Source organism: Mizuhopecten yessoensis, unplaced genomic scaffold (genome assembly GCF_002113885.1).
Source record: "Mizuhopecten yessoensis strain PY_sf001 unplaced genomic scaffold, ASM211388v2 scaffold716343, whole genome shotgun sequence".
Taxonomy (NCBI): Eukaryota; Metazoa; Mollusca; class Bivalvia; order Pectinida; family Pectinidae; genus Mizuhopecten; species Mizuhopecten yessoensis.
The window spans coordinates 819,683-841,913 of NW_018480069.1; the positions used below are offsets into that span (position 1 = coordinate 819,683).

General features: G+C 37.7%; 1 protein-coding gene across 3 annotated transcripts in view; it reads left to right on the plus strand.

Moving 5' to 3' along the window:
- Positions 1-249: 249 nt before the first annotated feature.
- Positions 250-22,231, plus strand: part of LOC110443382 (large neutral amino acids transporter small subunit 2-like) — a 46,916-nt gene continuing 24,934 nt past the window's right edge. For 2 of the 3 annotated variants that reach the window (XM_021487563.1, XM_021487564.1), the window contains exons 1-3: positions 250-986; positions 5,581-5,706; positions 6,117-6,225. In XM_021487563.1, the coding sequence (XP_021343238.1) occupies positions 530-986; positions 5,581-5,706; positions 6,117-6,225 (692 nt within the window). In that variant the 5' untranslated portion in view covers positions 250-529. Of the gene's footprint in view, positions 987-5,580; positions 5,707-6,116; positions 6,226-11,763; positions 11,864-22,231 lie in introns of all 3 variants that reach the window. The other variant, XM_021487565.1, reaches the window with a different exon arrangement.

Consider the following 22,231-nt stretch of genomic DNA (forward strand, 5'->3'; position numbering starts at 1 on the left):
GGACGTCTATATACTGTCCCTGGTATTCGTAATACTCCCTGTTTTTTAATATTCTTTTGTTTAATTGAATTTCATTGAGAGTCAAATGTGAAACAAAACTTCACATACGTAAATGGGGGACTAAATCCTCGAACGACAACCCTTTGGTGCCCCATTCAATTTAGCGGCATTTTGATTGGTCGTTTCATTCTCTGACCTAACCCTACCGGAAGGATGATATCTCCCGCGTGTAGCTAAGTATAAACAGCGTGACACAGTAAGCACAAACACTCTGTATGGAGGTGACGAATGGTTGGTCAGCTTATGGTAAAAGCTATCAGTTACACTCGGCAGGACTCTTGACCACATCAGGCTTCAGTTAAAGTCGCCAGGATCATATTTACCAGTGAACAATTCGTGAAACTCATAACATAGGCCGTCTGCGAGGCCTAGTCACGTTAGAACAATAACATTTCCTCCGGAGCAACGTAACACGTGTTACAGAAAAATTGTTGGTTTCGTATTCGACAAATTTTGACTGAGGGAAAAGATGGGGAAAGAGGAGACAGCATCAGTTTCTTCCTCTGATCGTTCAGATACTGTCAAACTTAAGAAAGAACTCGGACTTCACAATGGAGTGGCACTAATCGTTGGTGTTATAATTGGAGGAGGCATTTTTATATCTCCCAAAGGAGTGCTACAGGAGGCTGGATCTGTTGGTCTCTCACTCATCATATGGGTATTATGTGGACTAATATCCCTAATAGGAGCGGTGTGTTATGCCGAACTGGGGACTATGATTCTGAAATCGGGTGCTGACTATGCTTATATACGTACGGCTTTTGGCAATTTACCCGCATTTTTATACCTGTGGGTGGCAATCATTATTATTTTACCCACGGGAAATGCCATAACGGCATTGACATTTGCTGAATATATACTCGAACCTCTGTTCCCGTGCGAATCGCCAAAATATGCCACTCAACTGTTAGCTGCACTTTGTATCAGTAAGTATTAAAAACAACTCTTTAAATATTCACCTTTATTCATAAAATCACGAATGAAATTATTTTCATTCATACTCGTATTTTCCTGCCGAACCTTGTAAATATCGCAAGTAACACAATCACAATGATAAGCGGCAATGATTGCTGCAGTAAGTACCGGTTAATGTTGTGATGATGCAAGATTTCGTCATTCTCTTTACCACGCGGTATTCACGTGTGCTTTGTTTACAACTGGCTATTCCACACATCCGTATGCCTTACTACCACAGTAACTATAGTATAAGGTGTCTTAGAAACGATGGTTTTATGATGATTATTTAAATCATGAATAGGGAAACATTTACTTGTGGTTTATGATATAAATGTGTAGATATGTTATTTTAACTGTAGTAATCAAGTAATAGTACACGGCTGAACGATCATATTATAAAGTATGGGTTAAACAGGGTGGGGCGGCTTTGGAGAGTATTTATTGCTATGTTTCCTGTCAATTTAGACAGGCCCCATCTCTAAAATATTGAATTATTTAGAAAACAAGTTAACTCTAATTATACTGATCACTTGGATGTCTAATTCAAAGTTCTCAAACTATAGAGAGATAAACTAGTAGTAAAATCATAAAATGAGCTAGGGAACTCAACATAAAAACTTCCGGAGCTGGTAGCTAGTCTACTGCCAATTCAACATTTTACATGCTCTAGATCTTGTAAGTTCCATATGAACATAACTGACACTGTTTCTTGTGTACTGGTCAGTGTATTACCTGGTCACGGATGAGTGACCAGCTTACCTTGCCTACCCACAATGATGTTACCCTGGTGCGTGACTTTACCATTCAATCTATAACTATTGAACACTGGTGGGCCCACCATCCCTGCTACCTTTCTTATTTACATGTGTTTACACATGTTGTTTGTTTGAGTGGTTTTATGTCTGCGTCAGTATATGGAGTGTTTCAGTTACAAAACTATCCAGCGGTACTATGTGTGTACATCTTGGATATATTTGTATGGTCAGTGTGGTCACTGTCAACTTGACCACAATAACTTTATAACATGGAATTTGAGATAGAATAGTACAAATGCTGTTTATTGGATGTTAATGACTTTCATCTGTCTGATGAGTGATGGCATTGAAAAGATGACAGTATTTTATGTCTTCTATCTATATTTATATATTGTCCTAAGGGTTCAAACTTACCAATACATGTACTAAGGTGTTTTTTGGCCTCAGATTCCATCATAATGAAGAGCAGACCCAGATTGTTTATGATCAATTAATAACTTATAATGCCTTTCCTTTACAATTTTAAGAACAATGCTCCCGAACTCTCGCTTCTTTTCTTTTAGAATATTATCATCAGACTTTATTAGACATTTCTATGATTCACATGCTCAAAAGATCTTGATTTCACTAAACAAATCAGCTGTGAAGGAAACAGGAAAGAAGGGCTTGCCTTATGCTTTACAATGAAGATTATACATCACTAATTATTGCCAGTCTCTAAATGTACTATTCAATTATTTTCTGTGTTGATTGATTTTTTCTAGTTTACAATGAAATTTTCTTGAAGCTGCCATTGGACTGAAATGTCAAAAGAGAGGAATATTCTATTCTAAAATATAACAACACTTTTGTAGTAGAATTATTTTTTATCACCTATTGAAAAATTGAAAAAAGGGTTACACTTTAATTTGTAAACACATGTTACATTATTGTAAAGATTTTTGTTAATTTATGCACGATAATAGTTTATTGTAGTATAAGTCATACATTATGCAGATCTACATATTTTATTTTTTTATCTAAAACATATTTTCTTGTCAATATAATTAGCAATGGGATTGGGCACAAGTTGAACAACTTATACGAAGCATTTCCCTCATATATATATATATATTTTAAAAAGAAAAATTCTCAACAATGAGTCTTTAGTACTTTCATCTCTTCTAGGAGATTCTTCAGACTGTTTATTTGAAGTATATGTTGTGACGTCACATAACAGTTCACTACAGCGACGTCCGCCATATACGTACCCGCCATAACGATATCACAGCAATATAAATACATTAATTATAGTCTTAAGGCAAAGAGTACATATAGTTTTATCACATCATTTACCAATTTATTGAAAGTAAAGTATTGAGTGTATTCTATCAGTTTTTAGTTAATGTACATCGTAAAAGATTTATAAATATCCAGCAAATTTTCAAAATGATAGAGGTATATGTAATATCAGAGTACTTTATCATATGTTGTTTATGGCTGCAAATCAAAAAGAAAAAGAAAGAAAACATTTTTTTCAATCAATTACGCCAACTGCAAGTTGCAACAAATAATCAGTTTTTATTTGATCATTTTTATGTCATACCCAATAATTTGTCAACACTGTAGTCTGAAGGGCAAATAAGTGTTTGGTTTTTAGATAATTTCCTTACTTTTTGTTCACCAAACATTTCAGTTTTTCCATACTTTACCAGCTTGTTGCTTCCTTATTAAGGTATCTAATTTCAGTAGCCATGAGGCCAAAAAATGCCAAATACATGTATTGTCAACCTTATAGCTTAATTTTTGTGACAACATGCACAGTGAGCAGACAATATGTCATCAAGTGTCTATAAATTGAATTGACATGGACATTGGTGACACAAGTTCTTGATATTGTTCAGAAGGCCTTTAATATTTTCATTGGCCAAGCAAGATTTGGAGGAATTGACTTGATACAGTTGTTCAATAATTTCACAAGCCCTGAACACATCCCAGCCCCGGCTATGTTGAGGCTAGTGAAAAAATGCTTGTGATACATACACGTACCTAGCACATTATGATAACATTTACTATATTGTTATTTGTTAGTAAACTGTCTGTTCTTCCACAAATCAGGAAAATATTACATTATTTTTATTGAAACTTGGAAGATATTACTCATTTTTGGGTCATTTTAGGAAAATAAGGCACTTTCTTTACTAGGGGAGGCAATCTGTATTCAGCTGTACAACTACATGAAATAAATCACTGAATGTGAAACTTAAGTTGAATGAACTATCTTAAACCTTTGTAATTTCAAACTATTTCAAATATTATAGGAAATTGCTGCCAGAATTTGTTAAAATCCTCAAAACGTTGTTAAAAATAATCTACAGATGAAGAAATACCAAAAAAATGATAATATACATTTTTTGCCCTAGAGTAACACGATTCTTGTTTTTATCGGTTATGACAGAATTATGTCTCATGAAGGCAGAGGGTTCTGCAGGAGGCGTGGTGCCACTTGCTAATTATTCTAGAGGGGCTCTAAATAAGGAGACTATGGTCGGAGAAACTTAAGCATGGGAGGGGAATAGGATGTTTTATTTCCTATGTGAGCAACAGAATCCTGTCACACTTATATAGATAAGCTATTATGTATGTATACTGCATATATAATAATTACAATAGACAGTTTAGGAGCCAATTATATAAGGGGAGATAATATAATATCGGTTGGAATCGGTTGAATTTTATGATCGATCATTGGTTACCATTAACCAACCGATGATCAATCAATAATCGTTTTATAGAAATACTTAATGAAATCATTCATGCTGTTGTTGCGAGTCACTTAGGCAAATAAAAAAGTGATACCATCAGTGATAAATCTACATGCGAGGCCTGAACTCATAGAATTTTGATGGGACTCACAGATTTTCTGGAAATAGTTAAATTTAACATTGTGGGACTCATTGCTTTTACCATTACAGTTGAAAAGGACTCATTAAAATAAATTGTAGCTGGATCACTATACCAGGTCATTATAATATAAGAAATACCTCTTTTTCAAACACTGAATCTGTAATATATAGTCCTAGTCATGCAGTGATGATGCCATCAATTTTACAAAGTAGCTGGGAAAAATGTCTGCTGAAAACTCCATAATATCTACACATTAGCTTTCCGACTAAAATCGATCATGGATTTTGTCTTTTCCTGATATTGGAAAACTCTTCGTCGGAAATATAAAATCTTTACTAAGTTTGTATATTAAATCAAACCTTTTCCATGGACATTGCTACGCATTCATCAGATCAGTTTAAAAATCAAATTGAGATTCACTGGGAAAACTTCTTATGTTATATGACGTGCTAGGTGGCGCCACCAGTAAGGGTGTCTTATCCAATTGACCAGATGATCATTTTATATAAATAATAGATTTGAAGTAAAAGCAAAGTGGTTTTGAATTTTAAAGCGAGTTGGATTTGGTATAGCCACTTAAAATCGTTTTAGGATTCATTGCCTCTTTTGACTCGTAACTTGTTATATTCACATTTGTGATTATCTCCCATTGAATGACTACATAGAATCAGCACAGGTTAACCAATTGGATTTTTTTTACGAAGTTAATCGTAAAATGTGTTTTCTTTTTGTTGCATATATATTAATTTTCTTGAAAACCATTCATCTGATATGTTTTAATTTGAGCAATGTCATATAGGTACACAGCTATTACAGTCTTATATATAACCAAACACAACAAAACTGTGCGTTTTTTTTTTTTTTTTTAAGATGTTTCTTGTTTATCACTGAAAATTCTTTATTTGGTTTCTTACTATTTCAGCACTTCTTACATTCATCAACTGTGTGAATGTGAAATGGGCAGCTCGAGTTCAGGATGTCTTCACAGTGACGAAAATAATCGCTCTCGTCATTATCATCATCACGGGAATGGTCTACCTTGTTATAGGTAAGCTGTACGATTACGGAGGCTGGTGTGGCTTCCTGTACTAGGAAAAACAGAATCAATATTTAGTTTACTATTAGTAACCTTTAAAATTGTTACTTAGAAAAAAATCTGGTTTGAAAAATAGTTCATTATGTTACCTTTACTTTCAATCAAAACTGGTGTATCCAACTACAATGTCCTTTAGAGGGCTATAGATCTAGGTCTATACTAATTATTAAAGATTTTCATGCATAATTTGTTAAAAGAAATTGGTCAATAATAACTGAAGATGAAATGAACAACAAAATTACTATATAAATCTCTTCAAGGCTTAAATTATTAGATCTCTTCAAGATCTAAAGATAAATTGCTCCAAAAAGATAGATAATTGATTTCATTACAATTTAGAATGTTTTTGTTTGCATGTGCAGGAGATAGAGAGAGTTTTGAGGGTTCTTTCGAGAACCACACCTCCGAACCACAGAGTGTGGGCCGGGTAGCCTTGGCATTTTATTCCGGCCTGTTCTCGTACTCGGGCTGGTAAATGAGTTTTCATTGTTACCTAAAATTAACTCAGTGGTCATGGACTTGTCACAAAAACTATCCTTCTCCACTCACTCCTAATTCTAACTTTTACAATTTAATATCAACAATATGGTTGAACCAACATTTTAATATGCTTTTGTATTACAATATGTATATTCAGAAAACCATTAAACAGATATCCATTGGTATGCATGTTGTAATCAACAACTTTGCGGAGATGTATTTTGAGATGATTGAGTAATTTTAAAATGTGTGTTGGTGTTTCTCGATACGTGAACTTTTAGATTGATGCATGCATACAAATCTTTCTATAATTTATTGATATTTCATGTTAATTGAGAGTAATTAAGTGTCTAATTTTAGTGTAGGTAGTGCAGGTTATTATCTAATGTGTAGATCTGTTATCTAAACAGCACTTGATGTATGTGGAGTTTTACAATTTTTATGAAAAAGAATAGATTTTGCATTTTTGTAATACATACTGTACTGATTTTGCATTTTTGTAATACATACTGTACCGTACTAAAATCTTAATGATAAATAAGCCAGCCGTGAAAACAAAATTTTTGATTCTTTGCTTTCCTATCATCTCATAAATGAGTTATCTTTTAAATTTAGACTGGACTTGAAATACATAAATTTTGTAGGCCTTAGATTCCTTAGAAGTTGCATTTTCGTTCTCAACCCAAATATGTCTGATAGGTAATTATCGTATTGCATGATTACATTTACAGCATAATTTTCTGACAAAACCATGTGTATATAAATATGTGAATAGCTACATGCGATTGTGATATTCTGAATGCGACTTTTATGTAATTAATATAAGTCTAAAAGGCTAAGAAACTATGACAGTCCTTCAAAATAAATCTAGAATTCCTTAATAATTTTTTTTTACATTGGGCTTATTATCAGGATTTTAGAGTATGATTTACAGGTCTTTGTAAACTATACTCTCAGTCTTTCACAAAGTTGGACACCCTGTCAGAGAGTGGTAGAAAATAGAATTAAAAATGCTTCGTGGTGGGAGTCGCACCCTGTCAGAGAGTGTTAGAAATAAGAATACTACGTGGTGGGAGTCACTCCCTGTCGGACAGTGGTAGAAATAAGAATACTACGTGGTGGGAGTCGCTCCTGTCAGAGAGTGGTAGAAATAAGAATACTACGTAGTGGGAGTCGCTCCTGTCAGAGAGTGGTAGAAATAAGAATACTACGTGGTGGGAGTCGCTCCCTGTCAGAGAGTGGTAGAAATAAGAATACTACGTGGTGGGAGTCACTCCCTGTCAGAGAGTGGTAGAAATAAGAATACTACGTGGTGGGAGTCACTCCCTGTCAGAGAGTGGTAGAAATAAGAATACTACGTGGTGGGAGTCACTCCCTGTCAGAGAGTGGTAGAAATAAGAATACTACGTGGTGGGAGTCACTCCCTGTCAGAGAGTGGTAGAAATAAGAATACTACGTGGTGGGAGTCACTCCCTGTCAGAGAGTGGTAGAAATAAGAATACTACGTGGTGGGAGTCACTCCCTGTCAGAGAGTGGTAGAAATAAGAATACTACGTGGTGGGAGTCACTCCCTGTCAGAGAGTGGTAGAAATAAGAATACTACGTGGTGGGAGTCACTCCCTGTCAGAGAGTGGTAGAAATAAGAATACTACGTGGTGGGAGTCACTCCCTGTCAGAGAGTGGTAGAAATAAGAATACTACGTGGTGGGAGTCACTCCCTGTCAGAGAGTGGTAGAAATAAGAATACTACGTGGTGGGAGTCACTCCCTGTCAGAGAGTGGTAGAAATAAGAATACTACGTGGTGGGAGTCACTCCCTGTCAGAGAGTGGTAGAAATAAGAATACTACGTGGTGGGAGTCACTCCCTGTCAGAGAGTGGTAGAAATAAGAATACTACGTGGTGGGAGTCACTCCCTGTCAGAGAGTGGTAGAAATAAGAATACTACGTGGTGGGAGTCACTCCCTGTCAGAGAGTGGTAGAAATAAGAATACTACGTGGTGGGAGTCACTCCCTGTCAGAGAGTGGTAGAAATAAGAATACTACGTGGTGGGAGTCACTCCCTGTCAGAGAGTGGTAGAAATAAGAATACTACGTGGTGGGAGTCACTCCCTGTCAGAGAGTGGTAGAAATAAGAATACTACGTGGTGGGAGTCACTCCCTGTCAGAGAGTGGTAGAAATAAGAATACTACGTGGTGGGAGTCACTCCCTGTCAGAGAGTGGTAGAAATAAGAATACTACGTGGTGGGAGTCACTCCCTGTCAGAGAGTGGTAGAAATAAGAATACTACGTGGTGGGAGTCACTCCCTGTCAGAGAGTGGTAGAAATAAGAATACTACGTGGTGGGAGTCACTCCCTGTCAGAGAGTGGTAGAAATAAGAATACTACGTGGTGGGAGTCACTCCCTGTCAGAGAGTGGTAGAAATAAGAATACTACGTGGTGGGAGTCACTCCCTGTCAGAGAGTGGTAGAAATAAGAATACTACGTGGTGGGAGTCACTCCCTGTCAGAGAGTGGTAGAAATAAGAATACTACGTGGTGGGAGTCACTCCCTGTCAGAGAGTGGTAGAAATAAGAATACTACGTGGTGGGAGTCACTCCCTGTCAGAGAGTGGTAGAAATAAGAATACTACGTGGTGGGAGTCACTCCCTGTCAGAGAGTGGTAGAAATAAGAATACTACGTGGTGGGAGTCACTCCCTGTCAGAGAGTGGTAGAAATAAGAATACTACGTGGTGGGAGTCACTCCCTGTCAGAGAGTGGTAGAAATAAGAATACTACGTGGTGGGAGTCACTCCCTGTCAGAGAGTGGTAGAAATAAGAATACTACGTGGTGGGAGTCACTCCCTGTCAGAGAGTGGTAGAAATAAGAATACTACGTGGTGGGAGTCACTCCCTGTCAGAGAGTGGTAGAAATAAGAATACTACGTGGTGGGAGTCACTCCCTGTCAGAGAGTGGTAGAAATAAGAATACTACGTGGTGGGAGTCACTCCCTGTCAGAGAGTGGTAGAAATAAGAATACTACGTGGTGGGAGTCACTCCCTGTCAGAGAGTGGTAGAAATAAGAATACTACGTGGTGGGAGTCACTCCCTGTCAGAGAGTGGTAGAAATAAGAATACTACGTGGTGGGAGTCACTCCCTGTCAGAGAGTGGTAGAAATAAGAATACTACGTGGTGGGAGTCACTCCCTGTCAGAGAGTGGTAGAAATAAGAATACTACGTGGTGGGAGTCACTCCCTGTCAGAGAGTGGTAGAAATAAGAATACTACGTGGTGGGAGTCACTCCCTGTCAGAGAGTGGTAGAAATAAGAATACTACGTGGTGGGAGTCACTCCCTGTCAGAGAGTGGTAGAAATAAGAATACTACGTGGTGGGAGTCACTCCCTGTCAGAGAGTGGTAGAAATAAGAATACTACGTGGTGGGAGTCACTCCCTGTCAGAGAGTGGTAGAAATAAGAATACTACGTGGTGGGAGTCACTCCCTGTCAGAGAGTGGTAGAAATAAGAATACTACGTGGTGGGAGTCACTCCCTGTCAGAGAGTGGTAGAAATAAGAATACTACGTGGTGGGAGTCACTCCCTGTCAGAGAGTGGTAGAAATAAGAATACTACGTGGTGGGAGTCACTCCCTGTCAGAGAGTGGTAGAAATAAGAATACTACGTGGTGGGAGTCACTCCCTGTCAGAGAGTGGTAGAAATAAGAATACTACGTGGTGGGAGTCACTCCCTGTCAGAGAGTGGTAGAAATAAGAATACTACGTGGTGGGAGTCACTCCCTGTCAGAGAGTGGTAGAAATAAGAATACTACGTGGTGGGAGTCACTCCCTGTCAGAGAGTGGTAGAAATAAGAATACTACGTGGTGGGAGTCACTCCCTGTCAGAGAGTGGTAGAAATAAGAATACTACGTGGTGGGAGTCACTCCCTGTCAGAGAGTGGTAGAAATAAGAATACTACGTGGTGGGAGTCACTCCCTGTCAGAGAGTGGTAGAAATAAGAATACTACGTGGTGGGAGTCACTCCCTGTCAGAGAGTGGTAGAAATAAGAATACTACGTGGTGGGAGTCACTCCCTGTCAGAGAGTGGTAGAAATAAGAATACTACGTGGTGGGAGTCACTCCCTGTCAGAGAGTGGTAGAAATAAGAATACTACGTGGTGGGAGTCACTCCCTGTCAGAGAGTGGTAGAAATAAGAATACTACGTGGTGGGAGTCACTCCCTGTCAGAGAGTGGTAGAAATAAGAATACTACGTGGTGGGAGTCACTCCCTGTCAGAGAGTGGTAGAAATAAGAATACTACGTGGTGGGAGTCACTCCCTGTCAGAGAGTGGTAGAAATAAGAATACTACGTGGTGGGAGTCACTCCCTGTCAGAGAGTGGTAGAAATAAGAATACTACGTGGTGGGAGTCACTCCCTGTCAGAGAGTGGTAGAAATAAGAATACTACGTGGTGGGAGTCACTCCCTGTCAGAGAGTGGTAGAAATAAGAATACTACGTGGTGGGAGTCACTCCCTGTCAGAGAGTGGTAGAAATAAGAATACTACGTGGTGGGAGTCACTCCCTGTCAGAGAGTGGTAGAAATAAGAATACTACGTGGTGGGAGTCACTCCCTGTCAGAGAGTGGTAGAAATAAGAATACTACGTGGTGGGAGTCACTCCCTGTCAGAGAGTGGTAGAAATAAGAATACTACGTGGTGGGAGTCACTCCCTGTCAGAGAGTGGTAGAAATAAGAATACTACGTGGTGGGAGTCACTCCCTGTCAGAGAGTGGTAGAAATAAGAATACTACGTGGTGGGAGTCACTCCCTGTCAGAGAGTGGTAGAAATAAGAATACTACGTGGTGGGAGTCACTCCCTGTCAGAGAGTGGTAGAAATAAGAATACTACGTGGTGGGAGTCACTCCCTGTCAGAGAGTGGTAGAAATAAGAATACTACGTGGTGGGAGTCACTCCCTGTCAGAGAGTGGTAGAAATAAGAATACTACGTGGTGGGAGTCGCTCCCTGTCAGAGAGTGGTAGAAATAAGAATACTTCGTGGTGGGAGTCACTCCCTGTCAGAGAGTGGTAGAAATAAGAATACTACGTAGTGGGAGTCACTCCCTGTCAGAAAGTGGTAGAAATAAGAATACTACGTGGTGGGAGTCTCTCCCTGAAATAAAATTTCTTCCTGGCCGAGCATGATCATAACATCTGGCACTGAGGCGAAGATCAGTCAGTCATAAAAACTGGACATGTCTGTAGATGAAAGAGTTCTATTTAAATATTACATTTATATTTGGTTGTATCTGTATGTTGGTGTCTATTTTTGGATGTACAGATAGATGTATCGGATGTAATCTAGGTAGGTGCTTTTGATATTCTTTATTAAGTTTCCACCAATTGCAAGGTACATGTATTTTATGTACATAAATTAACAGCATCTGTGCACGCTTACATGTTATTTACACAGAAATTTACCATACTTAATCTGTGATATTAAAACATTGTACTAATTATAACATAGTATTTAACTTGAATGGATGTTTTACAGGTGATCGAGAAAGTTATGAGGAACCATTTAAAGACTCTACCACTGATCCTGGGAAATTTGCACTAGCTTTCTACTCTGGGCTTTTCTCATATGCAGGATGGTAATCACTCTTTTGCACTCATTTCTGAACACAAATGTAGACACATTTTGTAACTTCAAATCAAATAAGCAGGTTTAAGATGGCATACAGTCAAATCTCTCAGCAACTGATGTAAGTGTTTTTGATCTAAGCATCAAGGGAATGTTTTTGAAGGGATGTTGAGGGCTTATCATAGAAAACTAAAATGATTGCCATAATATACAGGAATTATATTACCACGGCATGAGTGACCAATTTATGGGCAGCAAAGTGTATCAAAACCTTGATAGGGGTAGTGACTCTAAGCAAGACAAAACTCCTAGTCCTGCTTTGTGAAAAGATTCATGTAGCACAACCAGTAAGAGTTTATGTACCCATCTGGAGAAAATGTTTAGAAATATCCTAGTCCTGATGGTTGCTTTATTTTCTGTAGAAAAGGGAGAATACTCCAAGTAAAAATCTCTTAATGGAATTCTTCTTTGTTGTTTAAACCAATGCAGTGGTACCCCTTTACCTTAAGTAAGTTGGTAAAGTATTAAGGGATTGGACAGTGGGATCAGAAAAAGGATTTATATAAAACCAGGGCTTATAAGGGCCTGTGTGTTTATGCGGTTAACTACAGATCTAGACCAGTCTGAGTCAGTTTAAACATAGAGAAGTGGACTTGATATTCAAAGATTATAACATCACCTTGTCACGTAGCTCTAGCTATATATAGTGTGGTGTACATTTATGAGCACTTGCAGTTTTCATAGTCGTAGAGGAACCATCTTATAGCAGTGATTCTATAACTAAATAATTTGCATTACAGTGATAGAAATTTGCACCAATTAAAAAAAAGAAGTACATTTAAATATTTCTGATATAAATTGAAAATGATTTAAATAGAAAATGCAGTTTATGTACATGAAAAATATCCAGTAGTTGAAATGCAGACTCGGGTAAAGTACAGTGGATCAGAAACCCAATAGAACTCAAACATTTAAACAGGTTTGATAAGTTCAGTTAACTGATCACTGATTCTTTAGGGAAACTCCTCAGGTCAAAAAGTTAAAATTTGGATAAATGAGTTCTACTGCATCTGTAACAGAGTTCTACTGTATCTGCAACAGAGTTCTACTGTAACAGAGTTCTACTGTATCTGTAACGGAGTTCTACTGTATCTGTAACGGAGTTCTACTGTATCTGTAACAGAGTTCTACTGTATCTGTAACGGAGTTCTTCTGTATCTGTAACGGAGTTCTTCTGTATCTGTAACGGAGTTCTACTGTATCTGTAACGGGGTTCTTCTGTATCTGTAACAGATTACTACTGTATCTGTAACAAGCGTTCTACTGTATCTGTAACCAGAGTTCTACTGTATCTGTAACAAGAGTTCTACTGTATCTGTAACGAAGTTCTACTGTATCTGTAACAGAGTTCTTCGGTATCTGTAACAGAGTTCTTCTGTATCTGTAACAGAGTACTACTGTATCTGTAACAAGAGTTCTACTGTATCTGTAACAGAGTTCTTCTGTATCTGTAACGGAGTTCTACTGTATCTGTAACGGAGTTCTACTGTATCTGTAACAAGAGTTCTACTGTATTTGTAACAAGAGTTCTACTGTATCTGTAACAAGAGTTCTACTGTATCTGTAACAGAGTTCTACTGTATCTGTACACGGAATATCATTTGTTTGAGGTTTGACTGTATTTTATCATAAAATTCTGGAATAAAAAGGATGATGACGGTAATCTCTAGATTTGTTGCTACTTTTGTAAGCAGCTATAGGTCCTGCTTAGAGTTGGGTATCTGATACTGGCAGTACTGCTGATTTACAACTCGAAACAAACAGGATTTTTCATCTGATAATTTGTAAAATAAAACAAATATTGGATGATTATGTGATTTGACATTTACAAAATGTGTTTTAACATGCTTTGATTAAGTTATATTTATTGTTGCACATGTTATAACATTCTTTTTACATACACACTATTTGAGATTTTCTTGACACTGTATAGCCATACATGTTCCTAGTTTGGTAAGATTGGAACTACTGAAAATTATTGTGCAGTGGTGTAATTATCACTTAATATTGAAGATTTGTTTGCTTTTGTCACGGTGAGATGAAATGACACGATTGTCGCCTATGTTTACCAGAGGATTATAGGGCTATGAAGTTGTGCCAAATCATTGTACATTTGAATAAATATAATATTTTCCTCTTGAATTAGCTCTAAATCTATGGTCAACTACTTACTAGCCAATAAAAGCAGTACATGTATAGGGCTAGACCATCATTTGTTGATCGAAGTATCTGGCTTGCACAGCATGACTTGTTTATATTTCTTTGCCAAGAGATGTTTTGTTAAGTTTTCTTACTGTACTGTAACAATCTTGAAATCTGAGGATAGTGTAGCGAGCAATAAATACTTGTATGTTTAAGGAATTGTAATATCAACACCAGCGCGGTAACAGGCATAGTGTATTGGCGTGAGAGTGTAGTGTTGGCATTGGTTGTAAGTGTTGACCCTTCACGCCATAGTCAATAATGGACTCGTCCCAATAAATGCATGGTAGAGTCTACTTAAGTTAACTAGGGATGAAAGGGTGAAGTTTGTTGCAGTAGTCTTGACCACTCAAGCAGCCAGCTATAATTGGAAGTCGGTTACACACTCTCTAATTGGGCTTTAAAACAGCTGATTAGAGTATGTCTGTTTGTGTGCATTCATTTTCCTTGCTATTGAATGACCTGAATCCAGGCATTTCAGCTTCTAGAGAAAGTCCACTAACACAACTGTTTATATGCAATGTACATAAAATCCATTGGACCAATAATGAATAAATTTGAAAATAATTTTGTGATTTTCATCTCCCTGGACCACCTTCAGAAGTTTGTCTAGGCAACTTTCAAACACTTTCCCACTCAGTGAACTTTCTGTTAGTCAACATTAGGTTCTAAATCTATATATAGTCCATATTGAGACTGGTTCCTCCAACAAAGGTCTGGGAAAAAATCCTTAGGTGACAAATAAAAAAAGCTTTATTATGAAAATTGACCATTAGAACAACAACATTTTTAAGATATTATAACTGAACGTGATACACTGTGACGGGAGTTGTTGACCGGCCGTGGGATACAGTCGAGGAAGTCCTTTGTGACAGAGGATTCCTGTTGAGGATGCATACTGATCAAATTGAATGTCCATACAATGGTGGCATGATAGTCCCTATTATCTCTATCAAATTATGTTGTCATTTGTTCATTGAAACCAGCTGTTATCGGTTAAACTAGATATAAGTTTCATAGTTTGATATCATGAAACATATCGTGTTGACATGCATACAAGCTTTTATGAGGGAATTATGAAGGGAACATTCCTGTAGGCAGAGTGGATTTTGTTTATTGTTGACCAACATAAGTGTTCTAGGCAGTAAATAATAAGTCTAAATGTTCTAAAACTTTTGGCAGAACATGATATGTCATTTTGATGTTTGACATGTACATGACTTTCAGAACTTGTCTAGAGCGTAACTTTGAGGAGATATGTCGTTTTGATGTTTGACATGTACATGTCTCTCAGAACTTGTCTAGAGCGTAGCTTTGAGGAGATGTGTCGTGCAGCATGTTTGACATGTACATGACTCTCAGAACTTGTCTAGAGCGTAACTTTGAGGAGATATGTCGTTTTGATGTTTGACATGTACATGACTCTCAGAACTTGTCTAGACCGTAACTTTGAGGAGATATGTCGTTTTGATGTTTGACATGTACATGTCTCTCAGAACTTGTCTAGAGCGTAGCTTTGAGGAGATGTGTCGTGCAGCATGGTTCTAAGGTTATCGTTTTGTGTCACCTCCTTGGGTGTCTACACAAATGGATTCACTGCTAGCATGTTTGACATGTACATGACTCTCAGAACTTGACTAGAGCGTAGATGACTTTCAGAACTTGTCTAGAGCGTAGCTTTGAGGAGATTTGTCATTTTGATGTTTGACATGTACATGACTCAGAACTTGTCTAGAGCGTAGTTTTGAGGAGATGTGTCGTGCAGCATGTTTGACATGTACATGACTCTCGGAACTTGTCTAGAGCGTAGCTTTGAGGAGATATGTCATTTTGATGGTTGACATGTACATGACTCTCAGAACTTGACTAGGGCGTAGCTTTGAGGAGATGTGTCATTTTGATGTTTGACATGTACATGACTCAGAACTTGTCTAGAGCGTAGTTTTGAGGAGATGTGTCGTGCAGCATGTTTCTAAGTTTATCGTTTTGTGTCACCTCCTTGGGTGTCTACACAAATGGATTCACTGCTAGCATGTTTGACATGTACATGACTCTCAGAACTTGCCTAGAGCGTAGCTTTGAGGAGATGTGTCGTGCAGCATGTTTGACATGTAAATGACTCTCAGAACTTGACTAGAGCGTAGATGACTTTCAGAACTTGTCTAGAGCGTAGCTTTGAGGAGATATGTCATTTTGATGTTTGACATGTACATGACTCTAAGAACTTGTCTAGAGCGTAGCTTTGAGGAGATGTGTCATTTGGATGTTTGACATGTACATGACTCTCAGAACTTGTATAGAGCGTAGCTTTGAGGAGATGTGTCATTTTGATTTTTTACATGTACATGACTCTCAGAACTTGTCTAGAGCATAGCTTTGAGGAGATGTGTCATTTTGATGTTTGACATGTACATGACTCAGAACTTGTCTAGAGCGTAGTTTTGAGGAGATGTGTCGTGCAGCATGTTTGACATGTAAATGACTCTCAGAACTTGACTAGAGCGTAGATGACTTTCAGAACTTGTCTAGAGCGTAGCTTTGCGGAGATGTGTCATTTTGATGTTTGACATGTACATGGCTCAGAACTTGTCTAGAGCGTAGTTTTGAGGAGATGTGTCGTGCAGCATGTTTGACATGTACATGACTCTCGGAACTTGTCTAGAGCGTAGCTTTGAGGAGATTTGTCATTTTGATGTTTGACATGTACATGACTTTCAGAACTGCTTTGAGGAGATGTGTCATTTTGATGTTTGACATGTACATGACTTTCAGAACTGCTTTGAGGAGATGTGTCATTTTGATGTTTGATATGTACATGACTCTCAGAACTTGTCTAGAGCGTAGCTTTGAGGAGATGTGTCGTGCAGCATGTTTCTAAGTTTATCGTTTTGTGTCACCTCCTTGGGTGTCTACACAAATGGATTCACTGCTGTAACTGTACTAAGAACAATGTGGTTTTCATTAAGCTTTCTAAATATATATAGCCTATCATATCAACTACATACTCAAGTTTGTTTTGAACCAAATCTGAAAATCAACATTGCTGCAAATGGCCATCTTGGATTTTGTGAAAAGTCCCATGGTTTTAATGCAATGATCCTTTAAGGAATGCTTGGAATTTTATGAAACTTTCTATGCCTATGATATTCATACATCGCTCATGTTCGATTTAGAGTGAAATGTGAAATGGACATTGCTGCCAGGAGCACACATCATCCTAAGTGGATACTTAAGATCCAAATCATTTCTGAACATAATGTTGTCAACATATTTGTATACAACAGTTATCATTTCAAGACTTGTGCTTCAAGGTCTAGCAGAATTTACTAGTAAGTTTATAAAATGTCAACACATTTGATTTCTTTTTTTACCCACTGGAGGGTTTATTAGCTCACCCACCCCTATATTTTTAACTGTTCTTGCCCAGGGTTTGATATGGTAAGGTTCAAATGTGGCTTTAGGGGTGAACAGGTTAATTGAAATTTGTATAGCTTATTCTGGATCATCAGTCAAATAATAAGATGTGCATTACCTTGCCATGGACTTCTTGAACATCTCTTGGCTTGTGTGATCACTACAGTTGTTATTGGACAGTATGGGGGTGGGGGCATGACAAGTAAATGTCATATTGCATTATTAGCTCACCTGGTCCAAAGGTCACCTGGTCCAAAGGACCAAGGTGAGCTTATGCCATACCGTTTCGTCCGTCCGTACGTCAACAATTTCTTTAAACGACTTTTTCTTCTTCTTAACCACTGATTGGAATTTAACTAAATTTGACTTGAAGCATCCCTAGGTGGTGGGGATTCAAAATTGTACAAATGGTGGAGCTGACCCCCAGGGGGCTGAGGGGCAGGGCCAAAATGGGGCAATTTGTCTATATTGCTTTAAGAGACTTCTCTGAAACTAAGAGATGGATATCAACCATATTTGAATGGAAGCATCCATAGGTAGTAGAGATTCAAAATTGTACAAATGGTTGGGTTGACCCCCCAGGGGGCTGAGGGGCAGGGCCAAAAGGGTTATTTGTCTATATTGCTTTAAGCGACTTCTCTTGAACTAAGAGATGGATATCAACCATATTTGACTGGAAGCATCCCTAGGGGATGGGGATTCAAAATTGTACAAATGGTTGGGCTGACCCCCCAGGGGGCTGAGGGGCGGGGCCAAAAGGGGGCAAATTGGCTATATTGCTACAAACGACTTCTTCTGTAGAACTATGCCATGGCTATCGATCATATTTCCCCCCCCCCGCCCCGGACGAAAAAAAGTTTATTTCATGGAAATGGTTGAGATCCCCACCGTATAACCATATATACAATTGCTAAGTATAAAGAGAAGAATGCACATTTGCTTCCAGGATGGCTCTAGGGTCTGGCCACACCCTTGGAGATATAGTCCCTGGGTCATAACTTTGAAATGGTTAAGATCCTCATCCTAAAACTATATATACAATTGTTGGGAATAAAGAGACGAATGCAGTCATGATATTAGAATTGACCTCAGGGTCTGCCCCCACCCTTGCAGACTTAACCCCTTGGTCATAACTTTGAAACGGTTGAGATCCCCACCCAAAAACTACAAATGCTGGGCAAAAAGAGATGAATGCAGTCATGATATTAGAATTGATCCTGGGGTCTGGCCACAACCCTAGGGACCCAGGTTCTGAGTCACAGTTGAGATCCCCACCCCATAACCTTACATAAAATTGCTGGTCATGAAAAATCTAATACAGATATTCTACAAGGATTGTCCTTGGGGTCCGGCATATTCAGCTTAACTGTATAAACATGATATAAAACAATTTTGATTTTGTTGTTTTAATTTAACTAGACATACATATTTAGGTAGTTTCTGTCTTTAAGTAAATTAATGTGTTTGTATATGACCTTTGAGTTCCCCTTTCCAGACAATGGATGGTATGTTAATCCATATTTTATAACAATACATTTGTAATGCAGACAGCCTTCAGGCAGTATTGTATGTAATTCACCATAATAAGGTGTATAAGTTTTTTCCTAACTTAAAATTATATCACATTAAAATATAAGCCTTATTTTATGCATAGAGTTTCAATTTTGTGTGTGCATGATGCAGTAAAAAGCAAGTTAGCAGTAATTATTCATTGTAAAAAGATAGCATCAGATTCAACCAGGTCAGGCAATGCCTTTATCAGGAAACTTTAGTCTTTGTTACATTTTGTTGTTTTGAGTGAAAGAAATGTGTCCTTACCAACAATAAGTACAAAGGCACTGGAAAGGTTTTCCTGTTAAATTTGTTGTTTCCTCTGTATTCCATCAGCCCCTTCTCGGCAAGGGGGTCAACCTACCAAATCACGTGACAAGCCTTCGTTTAACAACCAGTGTAAAATGTTGTATAGACGATATACAAATGCTTTGAAAAGAATTAATTATTCCTCATCTCGAGAAAATCATGACATACTTGTTTCATGTAAGAGTTTGTATAAGTCTAGTAGTCTGCTGAGCGAAAGTTAACGCGATCATATTTGAAAGCACAAGGCAATATGATAGATTTGTGGAGAGTGAGCAACCCAAAATTATTTTATAAGAGCTTTAAAAAGAAATTGAAAGTGAAACCAAACGCAAGTCTCGATGACTTTAACACTTACTTTAAGAATTTGGCTGGTGAAAGTGATAATACTGACGGTGATTTTGTTTATGATGATGATGTATTATGTGATGAACTAGAATATGCTATCTCACTTTCAGAAATTGAAACGGCAATTTCGAAACTTAAAGGGAGAACAGTCACAGATCGGACCAGATTCTGAACAAATGTTTTGTGAAGCAAAACATGTATTTATTCCTCTGCTTCATAAGATGTTCAATGTTGTGTTTAGAGTGGGTTATTTCCCTAAAGTACTGTCAGAGGCATTCATTGTGCCAATTTTTGAAAAGGGTGACACAACTGACCCCGTTAACTATCGAGGTATTAGCCTTGTAACATGCTGAAATTATTCACTAGTATCCTTAATATGAGGTTGAGTAAATGGGCGGACGAGAACAACACATTATCGGATGCCCAATTTGGTTTTCGTTCAGGAATGGGAACAGTCGACGCAATTCCCTATTTTTATTAATGTACGCAGATGACATGGTTTTGTTTTCCGAAAGTATATATGGTTTACAGTCCATGCTTGACAAACTTAAAAATTATACTGAAAAGTGGTCTCCGACGGTTAATGTCCCTAAAACTCAAGTTTTGGTTTTTCGTAAGTCAGGTAGCATATCACAGGATGAAAAATGGTATTTTAATGGTACATTGCTTGAGAATGTAGGTAGTGTTTGCTATCCTGGCTTGTTAAACTATAACGGTAACTTTAATTTATCGCAAAAACAGTTAGAATCACAATGTAGTTAAGCATTATTCGCATTGAAAAAGACTTGTGTATCCATATTTTAAAATGTGTCCACATTATTGAGTCTCTTTGACACATATGTAGGATCCGTGGCGGGTTATAGTAGTGAAGTATGGGAATTCCATACAGCCCCTGACATTGAGAGGGTACAATTAGATTTTAGTAAAAATATTCTTGGAGTTAAACGGTCGACACCAAATGCTATGGTATACTTTGAACTGGGGAGGTTCCCATTGTCCCTCTTGCACAAATTAAGAATATTTAAATACTGGTGTAAGTTAACCTTTACCAAAAATTGTATATTAAATGGATGTTACAAGTATATGGACAACGAATGTGAGGATAATCCAAATTGTAAAAACTGGGTGGCGAAAGTCAAACACGAGCTCTGCTCATTAGGTATGATGGACATTTCGTTTTCCCAACACATAATAAATTGTTTGTCATGTTTGACTATGACAGTACATCCACCCAGAATGTCATTATGACCGAGAACTGTACATGTATTAATGATGATTGTTAGTTATGAAGCAGGTGTCATTTTTGGTAGGGCTTGCTTAGACCCCAATCTTTTTATGGATTCATCTATCCCCCCCAGATCCTCTACTGTTTATCTTTATTAACTAATGTGTATAAATAAAAGGCAAACTTGATTGGTGAAAAAGATTATTAAACTCCGTAATCTGTATACTTGATTTAAAAGTATTTCGATAAGTGTAGCAGTACATATTTATGCAAGAAAAAAGCCAGAGCTATGTAGGCCTGCTACATCTATATTTATCTGAAAGTGTATAACGTTATTAGCAGGATAAAGGTAACCTCCAGCTGTTGATGGTGACTGCTGGACTAGTTCCATTAATTACCTCGACAACTTTTTCATGATGACATGTAATTGTAGTAAACGTGGTTTGGTTGGTGTATTGGGTTAAGCGCTCTATTAACAGTTAAGGTCGTTTTGATGTCGCCTCGATGTGTGTTGGAGACGTAGTCCTTCTGTAAGAGGGTGCTTATTTTAACAGATGCTTATTTTAGCATATTACCAAATTTTAACAGATTAGCGCATTGATGGATTGGTGCACTGACAATATATATATGCAATTGAAAGCTATACACAAATACACCAAATAAATTTATCATAAATTAGCGCAATTTTAAAAGTGCGTAAAGCTTTCAAAACAGAACACCGCTAAGATATCTTGGTGCGTACAGTATGTCAGTGTATAAAGTTTCCTCCTTGTGATGTTGTGAATCTGATGCCACCTTAGACACCCGGGCCATTAAATCTCTTGGTGCACTTTAGTACCCAAATACTGAACGTTGGATTGGAAAGAACTACAAAATTTAAGGACTTGCTATGTTCTGGCCTGGGGACCTATATTGTTATCTGTTTTTGTCCATTGTTTTGCAACGTCCATTAAATATTTACATGTTCAACTTCTTCTAATCAAAGTTTGATTAAAGTTTGCAGGAATTATCAATAAAACAATTGTGAAGTTGTGGATTTTAGATATATAGGAACCAAAGAGGGGATATTTTATACAAAATAGATCCTCTGAAGATTTATATAAATACCAGAGCTTTTCACTTTTGTCAAAGAATGCAAGTTGTTCAAGTTCTAGCCCTTAGACCATGAATAGGGCTACAGGAATTCCTAAGGCTCTTTAAGGTTGTTTTCCCATTCTTCTGATGTTATTAATTGTTGTGTTGACTTATAGAAATAAAGTGTTAAAACTGTAA